We start from the raw sequence: 21,790 nt of genomic DNA on the forward strand, positions 1-21,790 counted from the left end.
CTGCCCCACCTCTGCAGTGCACATGGTTTTGTCCATTTGAGAAGGAATTTGCCTTTGCGGGTGAACCAGAATAAGGGCCATTATTTTTCAGTGGTAGCAGCATGGCTGTAACTAGGCGAGTGCCAGCGGTGTATTGCCCACACTGCATTTGCACTGTGGGCACATCTGATGGCACCCACTTAGTCTGAAGAGCGGGGAAGCATCGGTCACGAGAGACTTCCCTTGAATTTAACTAGAATGGATTTATTAACTGTTATATTGCATTACGTTCATTCAACATCACCATGAATTTATTAATCTCTACAGCTAACTTCTGAATTGGAGTTCTATCCATTTCATACACTGTTGGAGGTTAGTGTTTGATACGCATTGCCATAAACAGCAATGCTTACCACTCTGCATTAGTAACGGACTTCTAGCTCCAGAAGCCAAACAATACTGTAGACAACAACCTAGAGCTAAAAGATAAACGTTGAGTCATTTACAGAATTGAAAGCATTTTAATTCCAAATATAAAAGCTTGGCAATATAAGGAAGAGAGGGCCCTTTCAGGTGTCTGCGATATTTTCTATAGTATAATTCTACAAGTACCGCAGCTTCTCACATGAAACGATGAAATGTAAAGCAGGGGCATAAAAACTAAGTTTTATTAGATCTTGTTAATTTTACAGTAAATTCAACATTTGACCTTGAGTACCATTATCCATTTGCATCCAAGTAGTTGGTTTTATTAATGACAGTGATGATGGCACTCTTTACCCATCTGCTTGTGATTAGCATAGACACTCATGCATAGATTGCCATATAAATGAATTATGGTGTCTTATTAACAAAAAATATCCCTCCACAGCTTTACAGCAGACAGATGTGCTAAATAGTTTGCACTGTGCCAGGGATAGAAAAACCTCCCGATATTCTACTCTATTCAACTTTAACTCCATACACAGTACACGGCACACATACCAAATCCATGTTCTGGTTGCAGAGGTGACTATTAAAGCATTCAAAATTAATCATAAAATTGTACACATGTATTAAACAAGCAGCTCTTTGTAAGGAATGCATATGGAAATATTACAAACCCGAATATTACATTAAGGATATTTTATTTTTTCGAGAATGGATATAAGATACAAGGATGCCTAAATACATTATTGGGAAGTAAACAAGATGTATTTGTTTATTATTGTAATTATTCATTTATAAATACACAATGAATGCAAAATTTGCATATTTAATAAACATATTAAAAACAACCTATAATTCTTGCAAGAAATAAGGTTTATTTACTGTTTATTTTTTTCCCTTGTTTGTTGTGCTGGCAATAGTTTTTTAGACAAAGGTAAGTGAGGAGACTGATTCGACAGCCATTACACCAGTCTAAGAAGAATGATGAGCGTTATATCGCTTTCGCATCGTATTGTCAGGTCCCGAGTTCGGCACTTTCACATTAAACCCAGGTCGAACATTATACACAGAGAGCGACCTGAGTTTAGCACTTCATATATCCCGGGAATTGCCAGGTTGGTCGACCCGGGTTATAAGGTTTGGTGCTTTCACACCGCACCTCAACACGGTCGACCTGGCAATAACCCGGTTTTGAGGTGTGCCGTGAAAGAGGTATAAATGTGCTATCAGCAAATAGTTCCATTCTTTACTACTTTGAGGTGCAAATTGTGGTATTTGACAGTAGAAGGGGGGGGGGGGGGTGGCCATTAAGTTGTGAAATATGCCATCACGTCCTATGAACTTGTGTCCTTGAGTTCCCCTCTGTTATACCCCTTTTCCACTAGCCTAAATATCCTGGGTTTTTGCACGGGGGTGCACAAAACCCAGGATTTTAGGCAAGTGGAAACGCTCCCTGTAAAATAACCCGGGTCGTAAGACTCGGCATTTCTACCAGGTAGCGACCAGGGTTGAACACGTGTTCAACCTGGGTCACTGTATAGTGTAAACGGGTAACCGGGGTCGATGCGACCCAGGTCCCATTCACTACAGTGCAAAAGCCGGTGCTGGGAGATGCTTTCATCTTTCATCTCCCAACGCCTCCCCGACCCCACCTCCCGTTGACGTCACCCGCCCGGCATTATGGGGACTATAGTGTGAATGAGTTTGCAAGCCGAGTCACGCACAGATTGGAACAGGGTACAAAATCCCGGGTGTGACCCGGCTTGCAGATGGAAAAGGGGTATTATCTACCATAGGGTGAGTGAGGGTAAGTGCCAGGTAACAGGGCACCATTGGGCCACTCCTTCAGACCTGGGCCCAGGTATTTAGTACCCCCTCCCCTCCTCTCTCAGCACCACTGCACGTACATTCTGCACATCCAACCTTCACTCTACTCTTCACCTTCACACAATCTGAACTTGCACATAACAAATAAATATCATCTATATGTCTAGTGTCTGATTGTGTGTCTCCGAAACACTGCCATCTGTTGGCAGCAAGTGAAACTACATATCTTTCTCTCTCACAAACACAGAGGCAATCACAAGGTAGCAGACTAGCTTTCACAGTATTTGCTTCGAGCGGCTTTACTAGTTTATATATCACTGCCCTCATATATTTTTGCATAAAATAAATTCAAATAAATGTTTATAAATTCTTTCTTCCAATTTCCCCCAAAAGTTTAGTCACGCATATATCTAAATTTACCTGCACCCTAAGTGCACAGCTGCCTGGATGTAAATGTTCTTATTAGTGTTATCTTGTTCAGTGCCATTTGTACAGTACTTTCTCATGTGTTCGTATACATAGCATTTCTGAAAATATTACTTTAATATGAAAAGTCTGGGAATTCTTCATTTTATGAGAAGCAATTGTATCAAAACATTATTTACCTTATGGGGAAAGTTGTAAAGTTTAGATTACCACACCAAGTTCCTCAGGATAGGAATTTACTTTCTGGAAGATATTTAGAGAAAATGTCAAATGAAAAAGGTCAGTACACAAAAAAATCTGCCTTTTTTGGGACATCCCGCACTTGTTTTGGCTTTTTGCACTGACCAGATTTTTAGCAGATATAAATAATATAGATGAATCAGTTCTCAAAGTTTTAAAGGTTAAGACCCATATACACTAGACCAGTGAAAATCAACATGGGTTTAGGTCGACAAATGCGTTAGGTCGACATGGGTTAGGTCGACAGGTTGTGAGGTCGACATGGGTTTTTTCACTTTTTTTTGGCCCGAATGTCAACACAGTCGACATGGACACAGTTGGAAGTCAACGCAGACCCTTGCATCGCTCGCTTCGCGCGCTATGCTTCAGGCACTATTTTATTCTCTCACCACGCCCTAGTGGATGGTAGGGCATGAAATACCACCTGTCGGCACATGTTGACTCAAAAAAAAAGTGAAAAAACCCATGTCGACCTTTCGACCTAACCCATGTCGATCTAACACATTTGTCGACCTAAAATGGTGTCGACCGTGTCCCATGTCGACCTAGACACCTGTCAACCTTCATACATGTCGACCTAGAACCCTGTCGACCTTGTTGCCTGTTGACCAACGGTGTCGACCTACTGACAGTCGACCTAAATTGGGTCGACATAACGACCGTATCCCGGGATGTCAAGGTTAGCCATCACTGTACTAGACGATATTGGTCCTAATATTGTCCAAAAATGGCTTTTTGGATAATATTGTGAACAATATTGTCCTATTTGTACGCTGTGCATTGTTAACAATGCACGCTCCTGCACTTCGTTAATGACCCGCTTCCTCGTCCAAACATGTTCGGACGAGGGAGGGCATCATCAATGACGGCCATGCTGCAGCATGACCATCGTTCCCCCGGCACGTCGCTCCCCTCATGCGAGGCATCAGCAAGTGTGTATGGGGCTTAACTTTTTCTTTATCAGACATGTTTTCCAGGACAGTCAATAGAAGAATGCTGTTTTACAAGTTATCTATTGGTTGAGATAACTCAGAAGGATGCAGTTAAAATCCCAGCAGTCGGGATCCTGGCGTTCAGAATCCCGACCGCCGAAATCCCGACACTTTCTCCCTCCGTGGGTGTCCACGACACCCCTGGAGGGAGAATAAATTAGCGTGCCGAGCGTAGCGAGACACCGGGCACGCTGCGTGGTGAGCGCAGCGAACCCGCAAGGGAGGGGCGATCCACGTCCCCCTCTTGTCGGGATTTCGACGGTCGGGATTCCGGCGTCAGGATTTTGAACGCCGGGATCCCAACCGCCGGGATATCATACTGAATCCAACTCAGATATTCACTTTTTTTTCTTTGTTAATCCAGTAATCTCTTTAATGTGGGTCCACCCCCTCCATTTGAAAATATTCTGGTAAAGTTGCACATCACTGGCAATGCAATGAGTACTGTAATCACCTCGGCCTGTCCAGGTCCCCTTCGCTTTGAAAAAGTGTGATTTGGGTCATGCAATCACATTGTGTTGACATGTAGGTATATCGTTAAATGCTACAATCAGTCTCTTGATAAAGTGTTATTGTGTATCACATGTCTGTATTATTGTACATGACTTATCATATGTCTGAGTCTCCAGATTTAAAGGTCAGGCCAATTATACTGCAGGTGCATGTTGTTTACTTGGCTCTATAAAAGTATCTGCATATGCCGAAACCTATCAATGTGTTATTGAAGCATCAAGGTGCTGTACAGTCCTTTCCCCAGTCCTTTTACCATGAGAGACTGATAACGTATCTTAGTAGCTGCTGTTTATCATCTGTCACCTGTATCTGTTATATTCAATAAAATCTACTCTATTTTTGGAGTTAAAGTATTTTTTCTATACTACTCCCCACTATCCCCATCCTTAGATAGTTATAGCAATGTGAGGACTGCTGCAGTAGACACCAGTTTTCAGAGGATTAAAGCAGGGGTTTATTTAAGATGAGGTAACAGCCATAAACATTACAGATATCTGGAGTGGTCTCTCTATTTTTTTACATAAGTAGTTACTATATTTACTTAACCCCTTCAGTGGCACTCCTGAGAATTTCCCGGGTTTTGCTCAAGTGCGCAGACTGGCAAGCCTGGAAAATTCTCGGGAGTGCCACTGCCTGCACACCCTTCCTCCGGGCAGCACAGCTGAGCTGAACGCTGAGATAAGCGCCGCACTCAGCTTCAGCTGCTGCCCGGCTCCTGCTGCCCAATCCCTGCCTTGTTCCCTCCTGCTGTGTGCGGCGTGACCTTGTAACGTCATGCCGCACACAGACGGGTTGCCGGGGGCAGAGCTGGGCAGCAGCTGAACCCGGGGTCACAGTGGTGGGGTTTTATTTAGGGAGCGCTCCCCAGAAAAAACTTGCCCAGTGGGGAGCGCTCCCTAAAAATAAAACCACCACTGAAGGGGTTAAATCCACAAAAAATGGTTGTTAATGTCACCTTCCAGCTTGTCAGTTGCTGTTTTCTTATGGCAGAGTTCTGATGAAAAAGGACTTTGCTATCTGCACATGCAGCAGCCTTGAGCTGCCGTGAAACCTTCCACTGTAACAGCTTATTTCCAAATTGCTGTGCTAGGAAGCAAACATTGTTAAATAGCTCAGAATAAACCAGCTCCAGTTTTGCTGAAGAGGATCTTGGGATCCCTCCAAAACAGCTTATTTTGTGTGAATGCATGGTCAAAGTCACATTAGAACCCGTCAGTAAAGTTATAGTAAAATTCCTAATTTTGCTAAATACTTATCTGTTATCAGGGTTGCTGTCCTGTCAAGATCTTGATCAATTGGTGCACAAAATAGTTTCTTATAGCTGTGATGTGTGGCAGGACCATCTTAATGCATGGTCTTACGGGGCAGCTGCCCTGGGGCCTCATAATTCTAGGGGCCTTCGGGCAGGGGTTTTCTGGTGCCTCCGAAGTTTCTTGTGAGGCTAGTAGAGATTGCTGCCCAGCTGCTGGGAACTACACAAAATCAGAGCCTTCAGCCAAACGTTAATGGCTGTAAACAGGCTAATTGCTGGATGGCTGACAGCAGGTGGAAAGACAAGGTAGGAAGTTATATTTTGTTCACTTTAGTAGGGGTCCCAGAGCATTGCTCTGCCTAGGGCCCACAATGCTGTTAAGACATGGGGCTGGCAAAAAGGAAAAACTTCAATGCAGCAGTTTGGAAGAAGGTAATAGCATACCTCCCAACTGTCCCAATTGTAATGGGACAGTCCCGCTAATTGGACACTGACCCCACGGGTCTCAATGTGCCGCTGGCAGGTGTGGGGGGGTTGGGCAGTTGGGAGAGCCAGTAATTATCGATGCTTTGTTTGTCAAGCCAGCATCTATCAGTGCAAGGAGGGGAGCTGCTCAGAGAGTGCTGAGCACCCCCATTAAATAACAAAACTGGGTGGGTCATGGTGCTAGGCCACACTCCACCTACCCGAGGCCACACCAACACTACCATGCCTCAGCTCTCTTTTCAGGCTGGTGCAAATTACATGAGAGCCAAAGGTGGGTGGTATGTGATGGGTATGGTCACATACCTCACACCCAAAATTGCACGTATTCTGCAAAGTTAGAAAAACAAATGTCACATGAAGAGAAAGAAGGGGTGGATAAAACAGAAACCATTCACATAAATGACTACTCCCCTCTTTCCAGCTGACAGCTAATGAAGAAGGAGGAGGTTTAAGTTAATCGCTAAACTCTGTGCAGGGGCGCCTACACTTTGGATCAGCACCATAGTTAAGGCTCAGAAGAGTTAGATGGCCTTACTTAGAGTAAATATGTTAAGAATGGGAAAATGTTCAACTTCATTGCTTGGGTTTGGATGTACAATCAGCATTACTTGAACTTTATATTTCTCTTGTTTTAAGCTTGACAGCTCTACACCCTCTGTGTTATGCAACTTTGCCATATATTTTACCACCTCGCATTGGTTTCGTCCAAATCAGTCAAATAAATCATGTTTAGTGGTGCTTTAAAGAAGTTTAGGAAGATTAATAAGAAAATTAACTGGTTGTGGGGGTTTTACAAAAGGCTGGTAAACTATCACACTGAGTAAGAGGTTTAATACCTGCTGTTTCCATTATATGCTGGGCAAGCACTATTTTATTACTGTAAGTGCAAGCAGTATGTTTTTTAACCTTTACTGTACACAGAAACCAAAAAGAAAGATAGGAACAGCGCTGTACTGAATATATGAAATATTTAATATAAAATATATAATAAAACACAATTTTATGGCCAATATAGACATACAAGACACACAAACATATACAACAAGAACTCCCCCCTCAATGTTAGAACTGGTTAGTTTGTTTAGGCATGCAATTGCGGATTTTTGTTGCTCATTAACAGAGCTAGTTAGCAGGATTAGTGGTCAGAGTTCAAGTCCCCACAAACATGTGCACATTTATATTGTGGTAATACTTATTGTAATCCAGGGGCCATGTCAGCGGCTTGTAGTTTAGCGGCAAATTTCTCAGACTGTTAGCACTGCGGTCTTATCCGAGATCAATCCGACAGCTAGATGGTTTAGCAGCCTTTGTGTCCTCTTCTCAACGCGTTTCTCTGCCTTATAGTCCCTCAGCGGCTTCCTCAGGAGACAATCTTTCTCTAACACATTGGAATTGCATATACAGATCAACGCCAAATAGTGTGTGCACTTAGGGGCTGTTTACAGCTGATAGACTGGGGTCAAATACAGAATGGAATTCAAAAGGAATAGACAAATGTTGTGTACCTCAAGTATTCCTACTGTCACACACACATAATTTAGTAATTACACTGCTTTTATATTCTGAGAATGTGTTTGTAGGTTAAGTTGCACTACTGAGACGGGTGCATACCTCCCAACATATGGGATCTTGAGAACGGGACACCGCGCAAGTGCCCAAAATGGGGGCATGGCCTATGAAAAGGGGGCATGGCCTCACAGATGATGCGTCTTCAGGCCACGCCCCCATTTTCACCATTCTGAAATGCTTAATAGACCTATTCCCTTCAGGCTGAGGCAACTTCCAACCTTCACAGTCTCTCTGCGCTCACCATGCTTTGGGCAAAGCAACATACTCCATTACCGCTGCACTTGCCATCCCAATTTGTAGTTCATGTGGACAGTATATCAAGCAAATATTGGGAAAACATGAAATTTTTTTTACTGTCGACGTTTGTGTCGACCATTGTCATCTCTGACTTTTGAACCTGTTGACCTTTGATTGGTTGACCTTTGTACCTATCAACCTTTAATACCTTTTGAGCAAATTCGTGTTGACCATATGATGTCAAACTATTAAAACTGTTTATGAATTATCAAGATACTGTACCCTGAGTAGTTGATGAAAAATCTGTAAACTGCTTCTTGCTAACTCACTGATCTCATTGGCATAATCCATGATTCCGGCTTCATTTTAACTGAAACCTTATATTTAACTTTTTCAATTTATTTTTTAAGAAAAAATATTAATGAAATATATATTTCTTCCCGACATAATTATTGACATATGAGCCTTGACAGCTGAAGAGAACTAAGTACGGTGCTAATTTATATGCTTGTTGCATCCTCATATATTGTGAAGGTAGTTTGGAATGTCCATGCTGTGCTAGTTTTTACCAGTTCCTGTGCTCTCTATAAAAGTATAATATAACTTTTTTTTTTTTTTTATAAACTTTTTTATTGAGACATTGCGTTCACGTGTTATAAATCACATGTCAAACGTTGTACAGTGTTTTTTACACAATAAAATTATTTCAGTACAATACAAGTTGTTTGAAATCTTATGTCCGACTGTCTTAACATATAACAATGAGGCTACTATATAGGATGTCTAAGAGTTAATCAAGAGGAACAGGTGGGTCCTGAGCTGCCATTCTTGTAAGGTACCAAGTAGTTGTGTTAAGGCTGGCATGGATCATTTTCCTTGTGTTAGATGGCAGATTGGGTATATAGGATTCCCATAAAAGGAAGAATTTCTCCACCTGTTTATTTCTGTCAACAATAGCTTCTACCCAATCCATTCTAAATATAAAGTGGAGTTTGTTTAAAAAAAGGGGGAATTGAGGGGGGGTGTGGTCGATCCAACCCTGGAGGATGGTTTTTCTTCCCGCTGCACTCAAGGCCAGTAAGAGTTTTTTACATTCCTTTGTTATGCGAGCATCTGGGTCGAAAATGCCCAATATTGCCCATTCTGGTGTAAGAGGAACGTGTGTAACTAATTTAGCTTCTGCGTAGCGTTTCACCAGGAGCCAGAAATAGCGGATTATTGGGCAGGCCCATAGACAGTGGAAATTATCTGCCTTTTCCATCCGGCATTTTGGACATGTATGTGTAGTAGAGTTCCCCATATGGTAGCTTCTGATAGGGGATATATAGGAATTATGGTAAATGTTGAGAAAAAGTTGCGTGTACATGCTAGCCTTGAGAGTTTGCCGGGAATAAAGAAGACCCTTCTGCAGTTTTGATATATCTAATGACGGGAAGTGGGTTAGCCATGTGGACATTCCCCTCTTAATAGTGGAGTGATCAATAATTTGTCTTAAATAAGTATAATGTATAGATACCGCCTTGGAGACTGGGACCTGGTATGACAACATGGTATCTAAGGTGTTGTTCCAATCCGCATCTGAAAAATGGGAGAGAACATGCGATACATAAAATCTAGTTTGTAGAAATGCTAGTGGGTATGGGCTAACCATAGAATATTGAGCTGACAATTCAGAGAACAACAAAGGACGTTTCTCCTCCTTTTTGACCAATGTTTCTATAGAGGTGATTCCTGCCATCTTCCAAGCAGAGAAGGGGTGAGCAGCCATGCCGTCCAGAAATGCAGGGTTATTTAGGAGGGGTAGAAATAGAGAGTGGTATTGGTTCAGGCCTGCTGAGTGTCGCAATATATGCCAGATTTTTCTAGTGGCCCATAGAAGGGGGTTAAGTTTCAGATTGTCATGAATTTCCTGGTCGTGTTGATGTAGGAAGCTAATTAGGCTGGTATTTCCCAGAAATCCCTGGTCTAGCAGTGTGTTTGTATAAACAGAGCTGGTATGTAGCCAGTCACGCAGGTGTCTGAATAATGCTGCGTAGTTATATGTGGTTATGTCTGGGAAATTTATACCGCCGTTAAACACTGGCTGCATAAGTTTTCTCATAGCGATACGTGCACGCCCTTTTTTCCAAATAAATTTACGGAAAAGCATTGTAATGTGTTGGGTATCTTTTTTTGTCAGCAGTACTGGGAGTATTTGTAGGGGGTATAACAGTCTGGGAATTGCCACCATTTTTAGCAGGTTGGCCCTTCCTAAGTATGACAGTGCGAGGCGTTCCCATTTGTTAATATCATCAGTTAAGGTAGTGACCGCTTTGGTGATATTGAGATTGTATAGGTTAGCAGGGTTGCGGGGTATCATAATTCCCAAGTATGGTATGTGTGAGGTTTGCCATTTTAATGTAAATTGGTTTGTCCATGGCGGGGGATTAGTGGGTCCGTACAGGAGCATTGCTTTGGATTTTTCCACGTTGATGCTGAATCCGGTGATGGGTTCGAGGGAAACTAGTTTATCTAGTATTAAAGGTAATGTAGTTTCTGGATTGGCTATATATAGGAGGATATCATCGGCGAAGGCCGATAACTTCAGTTCTTGTGTGCCTATTTTTATACCTCTAAAATCTGTCCAGTTGTGTAGTGTGCGTAGTATGGGATCCAGTGCAATATTGAAGAGCAGTGGTGATAGAGGGCATCCCTGACGAGTTCCCTTCCCTAGATAAAAACGGGGCCCTCTACAGCCATTAATCAATAGTGAGGCCGAAGGATTTTGATAGATAGAATGGATAAAACCAATAAAATCTGTGTCAAAACCTCTCCTTTCCAGGACATAGAACAAGTGTGGCCAAAGGACCATATCAAATGCTTTGTTAGCGTCCAAGCTTAAGAGCATGTTTCGAGATTGTGGGGAATCATGTGATGAGATAATTGCTGCCAGTGCTGCTCGCACAGCTTTAACAGAGTGCCGCCCCTGGACAAATCCCATTTGGGAGGTAGTGAGTATGTCCGGTAAAATAGTTTGGAGTCGTAGGGCCATTATCTTTGTTAGTAGTTTATAATCAACATTTAGAAGACTTATTGGTCTGTATGAGGATAAGAGGTTAGGATTTCGGTCAGGTTTGGGCAGAAGCGTGATAAAAGCTTCGTTGAAAAGAGGGGATTGGTTTCTATTTTTGTATATATTTTGGAATAGTTCTAATAATGTTGGGGCAATTTGGGGTTGAAGTAGACGGTAGTATTCCCCTGTGAATCCGTCTGGTCCTGGGGATTTGCCATTTGGTAGTTTAGAAATCGCTAGGTTAACTTCATCTATTGTAATATTACCAGTGAGAGCAGATTTTTGGTCTGGTGTGAGGAGAGGTAAAACTTCCTCTGGGAACTGAGATTTTTGAGTTGCAGGGTCCACAGGTGGTGAGGCAAAGAGGTCTTCAAAGTACCTCTGAAATTGGGAGGCAATCTCAGAGGTTTTGGTTATGATTGTATCAGAGGTTGGGTGTTTAAGTGAGGTAATGATATTACGTCTTCTCAGAGGTCTGGTTACCATCGCTAGTAGTTTACCGGCTTTGTCTCCCCACCTGTAGAATCTGTTCCTAGTATAATCTATTGATCGTTTTGCTTGGGTAGCTAGATATGTTTCAAATATCTGTCTAGCTTGTTTGTATGCCTGTAAATTGGAATCTGATGGGTTATCCGAATAGCTGTGAAACGCTTTTGTCATTTCTCCATTAAGGGTGTCATGTTTTGCCTTGGCCTCTTTTTTCTTTTTGGAGACGTATCTAATTATGTGACCCCGCATAACAGCTTTGGAGGCGTCCCAGAAAATGTCTGGACGATCCCAATAATCCAGATTTTCATCTATGTAATTAGTCCAGTGGTATGTAAGGTACGATTTAAAGTCATCAGAATTGGATAGGTACGAGGGGAATTTCCATATATAGTCTGTTGGGTGCATATCTAGGTGGTTGAGAGCAATCATGATCGGGGCGTGGTCAGATATTACAATATCATAGATGTCAGTTTTACAAATGTCAGTCATTAGCTCATTAGCTATTAGGAATTTGTCAATACGGGATAATGAGTTGTGGGCCAGTGATAGGTGGGTGTGTGTTTTATCCGTTGGATTTAGCAGTCTCCAGGGGTCCGTGAGTCCCAATGTTGTTTTTAGAGACAATAAGTATCGGCTCTGAAAGTCAGTAGTTCTGGGTGTACTCGGTGATCTATCCAGTGAAGGATCTTCCACCATGTTGAAATCTCCACCTAAGATTATAGGGTAGTTTGCAGTACTTTGGAGAGTGTGCTCAAAATCTTGGAGGTATGTGTGTGTATTAACATTGGGGGCGTATAAATTTGCTAGTGTGTATTTTGTATTATAAATTTCGATGTCTAGTATTATGTATCGTCCCTCGTGGTCTATAGTTTCAGAAAGTATGGATATTGGTAGGTCTTTTTTAAATAAGATTGCAACACCTCTGGCCTTTTTATGAAAGGATGCAGACAGGCAGGAACCAATCCAAGGGGCTTTTAATGTAGCTGGCTCATCGGATGTCCAATGTGTTTCTTGTAGCAGGATTATGTCAGGGTTATAACGTTTAAGGCGTGTTGTAACTCTCTTTCTCTTGATTGGGCTATTTAAGCCTCCGACATTCCAAGAAATAAGGGTTAAGGGTTTAGGGGGAAGTGTATTTGTGTGAGTGGTGGACGGCATGGCTACTCACCCACGTCCATGGTGTAACAGCTGGGAGTTTTCCAATAAATGTGTTTCAAAGGCAGTCTCGGGTCCCCTTGTTGTAGTCCCTCGCGGGAAACATAAAAAATCAACATAATTATATTATAATGCCAACAGCATAGAGAAAATAACATCAGAGTTCGACAGTCGGACAACACTTTGAGAAGTTTCAATAATATAGAGAAAAACACGCTCCAGCAACATCTCGTAACAACATTTTCAAACATTTTCCTTAATACCAAAAAAAAAGAAATTTTGTGGGCACCTCCTTTTTTATGAGGTGCGCACTTAGAGCTCTTTACAACAAATACTCAACAGAGTAAACTAAATGTAGTTATATGAGTCTCATTTTATCTGCCTGGGAGGATGTAACATGTGAGGTTATGGGTGCTTTTACCCAAGAGGGGAATCATCTATTGGGTGACCTCCGGGGTGATCTATCCTGCATGAAATGAGATTTCGCCTCCTCTGGGTCATTAAAGAATATCTGGGTACCATTCTCTACCACCCTTAGTTTTGCGGGGTATAGGAGCGCAAACCTCAGATTGTGTCTGTACAGATAAGTACAGACTTCTGAGAATGCTTTTCGTTTTTGGGCAACCGATGCTGAAAAATCCTGAAAAATCAGGATTTTTTGGTCACCAATTTTGAAATCTTTGGATTTGCGATATGCTGCCAGAATGTTTTCTTTTCTCCTATAATCTAGGTAGCGGGCAATTACAGGTCTTGAGCGATTAGTGGCAACATCATGTATTGCTCCCAATCTATGTGCTCTTTCAATGTGGGGTATATCGGTGGTATCGGTTACACCTAGGGCCCTAGGTAGGTCTGTGCTTAAAAAGGTTGTGAGTGCATTACCCACTACACTTTCTGGAATACCAATGAACCTCAAATTGTTTCTACGTGACCTATTTTCTAAATCTTCCAGTTTTTCCTGGAGTTGTTGTATGATCCCCTCCTGCGTCGAGGTTTCATCTTGGTATTTCTGTAAGTCATCCTCCACATCACTGACCCGTGACTCTAGGGCGGTGATGCGGGAGGCATTTGCATCTATACGTGCCAATCCTGCGTCAACACTGGCTTGCAGGTTGTTAAATCTTTGGTCTAAAAGTGGCATCATGAAATCTGAGATTTCCTTAGCTGTCAGGGAGGTATGTCTCTCCTCGTGTAATTCAGCAGTGTCCTCATAGACACTACTCGGGGAGGAAGGGCCAGATTTCTGGCTCAATCCTTTATTTTTCCCTGTTTTACCTGTGTTTGCAGGTTGTTTGGGGGGCATATTTTTTTCAATGAACCTTTCCATACCCTAAGGGCAGGGTGTGTGTGAGAAACTTGTTTTTAATATCACTTGGATATTAATTAGTGGTATCGTGGCCCAGGGGGGTAAGCACGGTATGTGGCCCAGGCAAATGTTGATTAAAATATCATATAAACATAGGCATATGCTACTAATCTATATTCCAGGAAACATATTTATGTGTCAATAAGAAAGACCCAAACTAAGTTCTGGCAGGATTCACTAACTGTAGTAAAATATATCACCACTAGATGTCAGTGGAGTATCATCACTGGAAATATTTTCTATTGTATTAATCAACCAAGTAATAGAGATTTGAACATTTGTTGGATCCAATTAATCCAGTAATTATACGATATGATCAGCAGCTACAGGGAAACCGTTAAGCAGTATAGGAACGTAGAGGATATATTATCCTATATCATTAAACATAGGGGTGCATTTATGTCCTAAGTGAGTTAGCTTTAAAGGGTAACCGTAAAACAGTATCACCAGGTTTCAGCGATGCACTATATATAGATATGGACGGTGGGGTCCACAGCAGTTCAGTTGTAGTATAGATGTGGCGACAGTGTTCTTTGTATTTCTGCAGTAATTTCTGGTCGCGTCTGTGTTACAGAAGCAGGGGGAAGACACTGTCTCTGTTATAATGTGGGGATATACACCGTGCAGGGTGTAAGAAGAGTTTTCAGATGATTTCAGTCAGTATCCCAGTTATGTCCAAGTCGGTTTAAGTCCCAACCAATATATATTTCTCCAAGTATCCTCTGTCGATGTCCTCAGCAGTGATCCCTTGGTAGGTTGTGATTCGGGTGATCTAAGTTATATTTTACAGCAGGGTCGCCGACAGCGTGTGAATTCCGGGTCGTTGTACAGGTGGTTATGCCTGGTGAGTGGCGGGGGTTTCGGTAGGTTATTGCCTCGTGGGGCGTGCTCGGCGTGCAGCGCCAATCTTCACGCCCAGGCTCGGGCGATCAAGCAGGCCTTTCAATTAAAGGCCAGACTCCGGTGATAGATCGCTCCCCTGACTCCAATGGGGCATCAATGTGACCAGCACAATGTTGGCTTCTCTGTGGGGTATTTTAGAAGCAGTCAGGATGCAGCTGGGGGACGATGGTGGCAAATTTTCTCCACAGCTACAGGGAGCTATTATAAAACGCGGCTGCTTTGGGCATCCCGCTCACCGGAAGTCTAAAGTACACTTTTTAGTTTGGCATTTTCATTTTTTAGTTAAGGTGCCAGGGGGTCCAGTGGTTTATGTGGATCTCCCACACAGTGCCCCAACCAAGATGGCCGCTGGCACTCTGCTGGGGATGTCAGGCCTGGTCAGTAGGACAGTACAGGTCACACTTACTGTCTCAGCCCCTGTCCAGATGGGTGTCCGGAGGTGTGCTCAGGCAGCCGGGGGCACTGCTGACCGCTCCCCAGATGGTTTTCTGCCTTGGATCACGATCCCCGGGTCTTCCAAGATGGCCGCCGGGCTGAGGGAGATGGAGCAGTCTCTGCTTCCCGGAGCTCCGGCGTCCCAGCTGCCGGTGGGAGAGGTGCTCGGATGGCAGGGGGGCTGAGCGGGGCACCCGCTGGGGGGTTTCTGATGGTTTGGGGGGTTCTGGGCGCCGTCTGGAATCGCGGCCCGGAGCGCGGAGCTTAGCCGCCGGGCACTCCCGAAATCGAGGCCGCGGCTTGATGTGAGGTGAGGGCCGCAACCTGCAGGGAAGGATTTCTCCCTCCCCCGGCTCCGCAGCTCAACTCACCGCTGGTCGGGTAGGTCACCGGGGTCTGGGGACTGCAGGATGTCACTGCCTGGGGTTTGTGGGAGATGGATGGTCTCTTAGGAAGCAGGGGTATTGCAGGAGCTCCCTACAGCGTGTCCTTCTCCATTCCCGTCCAGGCCACGCCCCCAGTATAATATAACTTACTGTATCTCCAAACAACTTTATTGCAAAGCACTCATTTTCGTCACGTCTAGATACCTTTCACATGTATGGGTAATCTCATACCCCTTTTACACCAAAAATCCTGGTCGGACCCTGGTCCTTTAACACTGGTGTTTCCAGCATCAGATCCTGCTTCATACCCCATTTACACAGCAGTTCGACCTGGGTCGGACCAGGGTCTGCACCATTTACACTAGACCTGGGTCAGCCCTGCCTTTCCTTGTGGATGTCATTACAAATGGCCTGCAGCGTCACATCACTCCCCCTGCACATCATCACTCCCCCTGCACATCATCACTCCCCCTGCACATCATCACTCTCCCTGCACATCATCACTCCCCTTGCAGCATCACATCACCCCCCTGCACCACCCCCCTGCACATCATCACTCCCCCTGCACATCATCACCCCCCTGCACATCCAGGCAGCATGGTCCGGCAGTGCAGGTGGGCAGGGGGTCCATCCAGTATATGGGAAGTAACTGGCAGGGTCCCTGCGGCGGATGGGAACTAGTAGCGGTAGTTCCCATACGCCGCAGGGACCCTCTCCAGTTACTTCCCATACGCTGGAGGGACCACGCCGGCGACTTCCCATACGCGGGATGGACCCCCTGGCCGCCTGCACTGCCGGACCCCACTGCTTCCACATCCCGACCCGTGCTGGGGCCATTTACACCGGCCTCGACTCAGGTCCTAGCCGGGTCCAAACCAGGTCAGGACATGGATCGAAGTCCTGTGTAAATGGACACGAGTCAACCCCATTTACACCATCAGTGATCCAGGTCTGACCCGCCGCTGACCCGGATTTTTCGGCGGTGTAAAAGGGGTATTACTAATAACTTATCAGCTCCTGTAATTTTTCAAATACAGCCTGTAACATTACAGTGAATAGCTGATTGTCTATTACTCTCCAAGGCTTGGGCCGATTTGACCCGATTCTGATGGATTGGGCCGAGAATTCAGCCCAAATCGCATGTGTTTGACAACCCATTGGAGGTCGGAACTGCTTGCACATCTTCGTCTTGGAACCCTTCCCCGTGGTGGGGAATGAGGTCACATGCGAAATATCTCATGTGAATGGACCACATGCGACATATTGCATGTGATCCTTCTGTCCAGGAAGGCCCAGGTGGCTCAAGGGGAATTGGATGGCCATACACTGCTGCGAGACATTGCAAGAGTCTATGGCCACCTTTACAACATATCCTCCAATGTTAAAGCTACTCCCAGATATCTGTGGGAGACATAAATGGCTGCATATGGGAGTCAGCAGGAAGACCAATCAGATGCTGAAAACACCTTGATACCTCAGAAATTGTGGCTACTGATTCTGGGTCCTGCTCACACACCCCTCTGCAGCATTGTATAGCCTGTTTTTTCTCTAGGGTTTGGCGAATACTGCACCAAGCGGGATGAATGGAGTGCTTGAGTAATGTTTTCCATAAATTCAAAAGTTATAGCAGGAAAATCTATGGCCCTAGATAGTGATGTCCTCTGTTGTCCTGCATGTACAGACAGCATTCGCAGCCATGCACACAGGGAGAACCATTCCCACTCACTTCCCCTCGTTTACAGTCTAGACTTACTCTGCTCTGCAATGGCTGTGAGGAGAAGGAGGCCACTGCTGAAATCAGCGGCCCTCCCTCCCAACAGGTGGACAACGCCTGTGTTTTTCTGGGTACACTAAAAAATACATTGTGCCGTCAAAAAACGCCCGGCGCCTGTCACTCAACTTGCGAACGACCAGTGATAGCTAGATATTGCTAGCTTTGTTCGCACACACAGCTTGCACATACGCACCGCGGACCTTGCATGTGGGTGGTTGTCCGATAATCGCCAGGGATGCAAATTTGCAGCCCTGTGATCAGTGCTGAATCAGGCCCAAAGAAACAACAATTTGATTCCCTCAGAGTGTGCTCTAGGCTGCCATTCTTCACAAGAATAACATTTATTATAGAAAAAAACATTTATTTGAGGTTTATTGGAAATGAGTGTAACATGCTCCTTTTATTCTCTTAACTGTACTAATTCATTTAACTCTGCCTTTTTTTCTTTGTCAGAAACCCAGATGGTGACGTCAGTCCCTGGTGCTACATAGCTGAGCATGAGGATGGCGTGTACTGGAAATACTGCGACATTCCAACCTGCAGAAGTAAGACTGGCGGGATCTTCCTCTTAATCCTGTTTTGTTGTTTGAGATTTGGGAATTGTGCTTGGCCATTTATTTTATGTGTGTAGTACAAGTGTTCTGCTTAATAATGCAGAATTTAAATTGTATACAGACTTATCACATCATTGTTTTTTTCTGTGCAAATCCAGCAGCAATCTAGGAATATATCAGTGGCGTAACAATAGCGCTGCAGACCGCTGCCGCCTGCCAGGACCTGCCTTATGGTGTGTACATGCGGTAAGATCATATCGTATCGGGACTCGCATAGCACGGCATGCATGCAGTGCCACAATTTTGACTATATAGTGCAGCTCTGCACTATATAGTCAATGCAGCCAAGACTATCTGTCTTGCGATACATGAACGCGCATCGGGATCGCAAGCACATCGCAAGGGTTAAAACCCTTGCAATCAGCTTGCGATCTGCATGTGATGCCGACACGATGTTGACTATATCGTCAACATCGGAAGGCATATCTTACCGTGTGTACACACCATTACCCCGCCGCATCTGTGGCCGGGAGTCAGGACAAGTAGATCTGTGGGTCCCTTCCACAGACGTAGCAGCAGCAAATGGAGGGGCAAAGCAGGGCTGGGGGGGAGGATTTTGTAGTTACGCCACTGGAATATATAGTGAGATCGCTCAGCAGGAAAGTAGTAGTATCTCAAAAAGTAGTTTTAACAATCTCAATTTGGAGTTGAAGCTTATAGCCCTATCATACAGGTACATTCTGCCATATACTGGTACTAGTACTTATATACTATGCATGTACTGTATTTGTAGGTGTCTTGATGAATAAACCCTAATTGTATTGTATGCAAATATTACTGTAAAAATAGTGTTAATTAAAGCTGACCCGATGCACTTCTCTGCAGGCTGACAACAACCAGGATTTTCAATATTGAAACCAATATTATTGTCTGGGTAGAAAGCTAAATCCTTCCATTCAGGTCTGTAATGAGGGCTGTGTAACTGGTGCGTAAGACTGAGATGGTGGAATAGTTACTGCCCTACCGGCAACCTTCACGAAGCCTGCTACCCATTTTCACATTGTGGGTATCCTAGATGAAAACCTACCACATAGAAAGGCATAGTAATAGCAGCAAAATATTTTACTGGCTTAAACCATTCTCACTGCTTGTCCACTTAACAAGTTGTATAGTGAGTTCAGTACATGGATATCCCTGTGGATTCATTACTTTTATTTAGGAGGAACAAGCTGCTAATTTAATTTAGTAAGTAGATGGCTAAATGAATTAAAATCAAGTACAGAGCTATGATAATTATTTAATAGCAAAGTAGACTAGTATATTAAGCTCTTATAATTGTGCAGTAGCTAGAGGGATTGTATAATGAGGCAAATCACTCCATCGCGGCTACTCTCTGCATTCCTACTTGACAGAGAAGTAAGATCAGGGAGGTATGTGATGCCCCTCGGGAGACTTAAAAAAAATTCTGGAATCTACTTTGTGGTAAGATTAGTATAGTTAATTGTAATTGTTATTTATGAGTAATGAAGTTAATATTAGTATAGATTTTATCAAATGAAGTGTCTTTTGTATTGGGAATGGTCAATTTCTTGGTGCACTAGATGGACTTTGTCATGGTCAAGAGTGAAATTCCCTGTTTGAACATACATGCAGGAACCAATACTATGATGAATGTGAACCAGTAAGGTTTATTATCATAAGTAGTAGTGCAATGGGTAAGCAGGCAGCTAAGTAAACAATAAGCAAAGTCAAGATAGGCACTATATATATATATATATATATATATATATATATATATATATATATACACATCCGATGCGAAGCAGCACTCCTCAACATGTCTCAGGTAGGTGCCCACCGATTGGTCCCACACAAAGGGCCACAATCAGCAAACTCATAATGGTGGCACTCATGTAAAGAAGAGTCATAGACGTGTCTTGTGCGCACAAGACATGTCTATGACTCTTCTTTACATGAGTGCCACCATTATGAGTTTGCTATATATATATATAACAGAACTACAGAGATAGAAGAAGACTCACAAAATTCTAAACTAAAACTTAAGTCTACATATTACCCCTTGGAATCAAGGGGTCCTTATATAGATTTGTTTGCGGAGATGGTCAAAAATGATCTTAACAAATTAAATTTAAAAGCTCCCACTAGATCTAATATGAGTTTTAGAGAACGAGCAGCATTAAAAACTTTAATGTCTGATACCTCTGTGGTTATTAAAAGCGCTGACAAGGGGGGTGGCGTTGTTATTGTCGACAGAGACGATTATATAAAGGAAGCATATAACTTGCTATTAGACACTTATTCTTATTTGAAATTAGCGGGTAACCCCACACAAGAGTTTCTTGTTGAGCTTGAGAATTTGCTCAAAAAAGGTCTTGATAATAAGATTCTAAGCCTTGACGAATATAGGTATCTGTTGAATACGTCCCCAAATTTGGCTACGTTCTATCATCTGCCAAAAATCCATAAGGGGATAATACCCCAACCCGGTCGCCCAATTGTGGCCGGAGTGGGGTCCCTTACCTCTAGGATTTCTGAATATGTGGACCATTATATTAAAAAATATGTTCCTCTAATAGAAACCTACATTAGGGACTCAGCCCATTTGCTACAGTTGTTGGATGTTGTTGAATGGAGGGAAGGATATCATTTTGCCTCCATCGATGTTCAGGCGCTCTACACCAGTATCCCCCACCAGGGTGGTATTTGTGCTGTGGAGAGACGCCTGGCCAACGATCCTTCTATTTCTGTTGAGAGAAGAGAGTTCATCTGCCACTGTCTCAGATTCGTGCTTAAATTTAACTATTTCGAGTTCCTGGAGGAGTGGTTCCTCCAGGTGTGCGGCACGGCGATGGGCACGATTTGTGCCCCAAGCCTGGCTAACATTTATATGGAGTGTTGGGAAACACAAATGGTTACCTGTACCCCCTGTGAACAGTTGAAACTGTTCAAAAGGTATATCGATGACATCATCATCATTTGGGAGGGAGATGAGTCATCGTTTGCCAAATTTGTCGACATGTTGAATGTTAACACCTTTAATCTAAAGTTTACTTCAGTATTCCATCCCTTAAAAATTGAATTTTTGGACCTAAGGTTGGATGTGAGCAACTTTCCTACTGATAAGAAAATCCAGACGTCGACTTTTTTTAAACCGGTCGACGCAAATAGCTATCTGGATTACACTAGTTGCCACCTGGGAGCTTGGAAGAATAATATCCCCTACTCGCAGTTCCTCCGTTTAAAAAGGAACTGCTCCAACCCCATTGTTTTTGAAGAACAAGCACAAACATATGTCGACAGATTTGACAAAAGGGGCTACCCAAAGAATATTGTACAAAAATCTTTGCAAAGATCAAGAACTCTTGATCGACGTCAACTTATGGGTCTAGGTGATGCTGCTATATCCCCTGTTTCCACAGCCCTTGAGGTACAAGCAACTACATCTGCTAGCACTGTGAAGTCCAGTGATACGTTCATTATCACGCAATGCAATACCCATGAAAAAGAACTAAATCAAATATTTAGAAAACACTGGAATGTTCTCAAACTTGACCCAATTCTTGGTCATCACATACCTGATACACCTAAAATGATATACAGGCGTGCAAAAACTATTAAATCGATGGTTTCAAAAAGCCAGCTTGAACCCATTGTGGAAAGGCCGCTGGTTAATAGCTTTTTAAATATCCATGGCTCATTCCCATG

General features: G+C 43.4%; 1 protein-coding gene across 1 annotated transcript in view; it reads left to right on the forward strand.

Annotated features, from left to right (window-relative positions):
* Positions 1–21,790, forward strand: part of KREMEN1 (kringle containing transmembrane protein 1) — a 156,046-nt gene that overhangs the window by 61,637 nt on the left and 72,619 nt on the right. Inside the window, exon 3 of the mRNA XM_083151487.1 lies at positions 17,964–18,055. Coding sequence (XP_083007613.1) covers positions 17,964–18,055 — 92 coding nt within the window. The remainder of the gene's footprint in view (positions 1–17,963; positions 18,056–21,790) is intronic.

Source organism: Crinia signifera, chromosome 1, assembly GCF_055691185.1.
Source record: "Crinia signifera chromosome 1, ASM5569118v1, whole genome shotgun sequence".
NCBI lineage: Eukaryota > Metazoa > Chordata > Amphibia > Anura > Myobatrachidae > Crinia > Crinia signifera.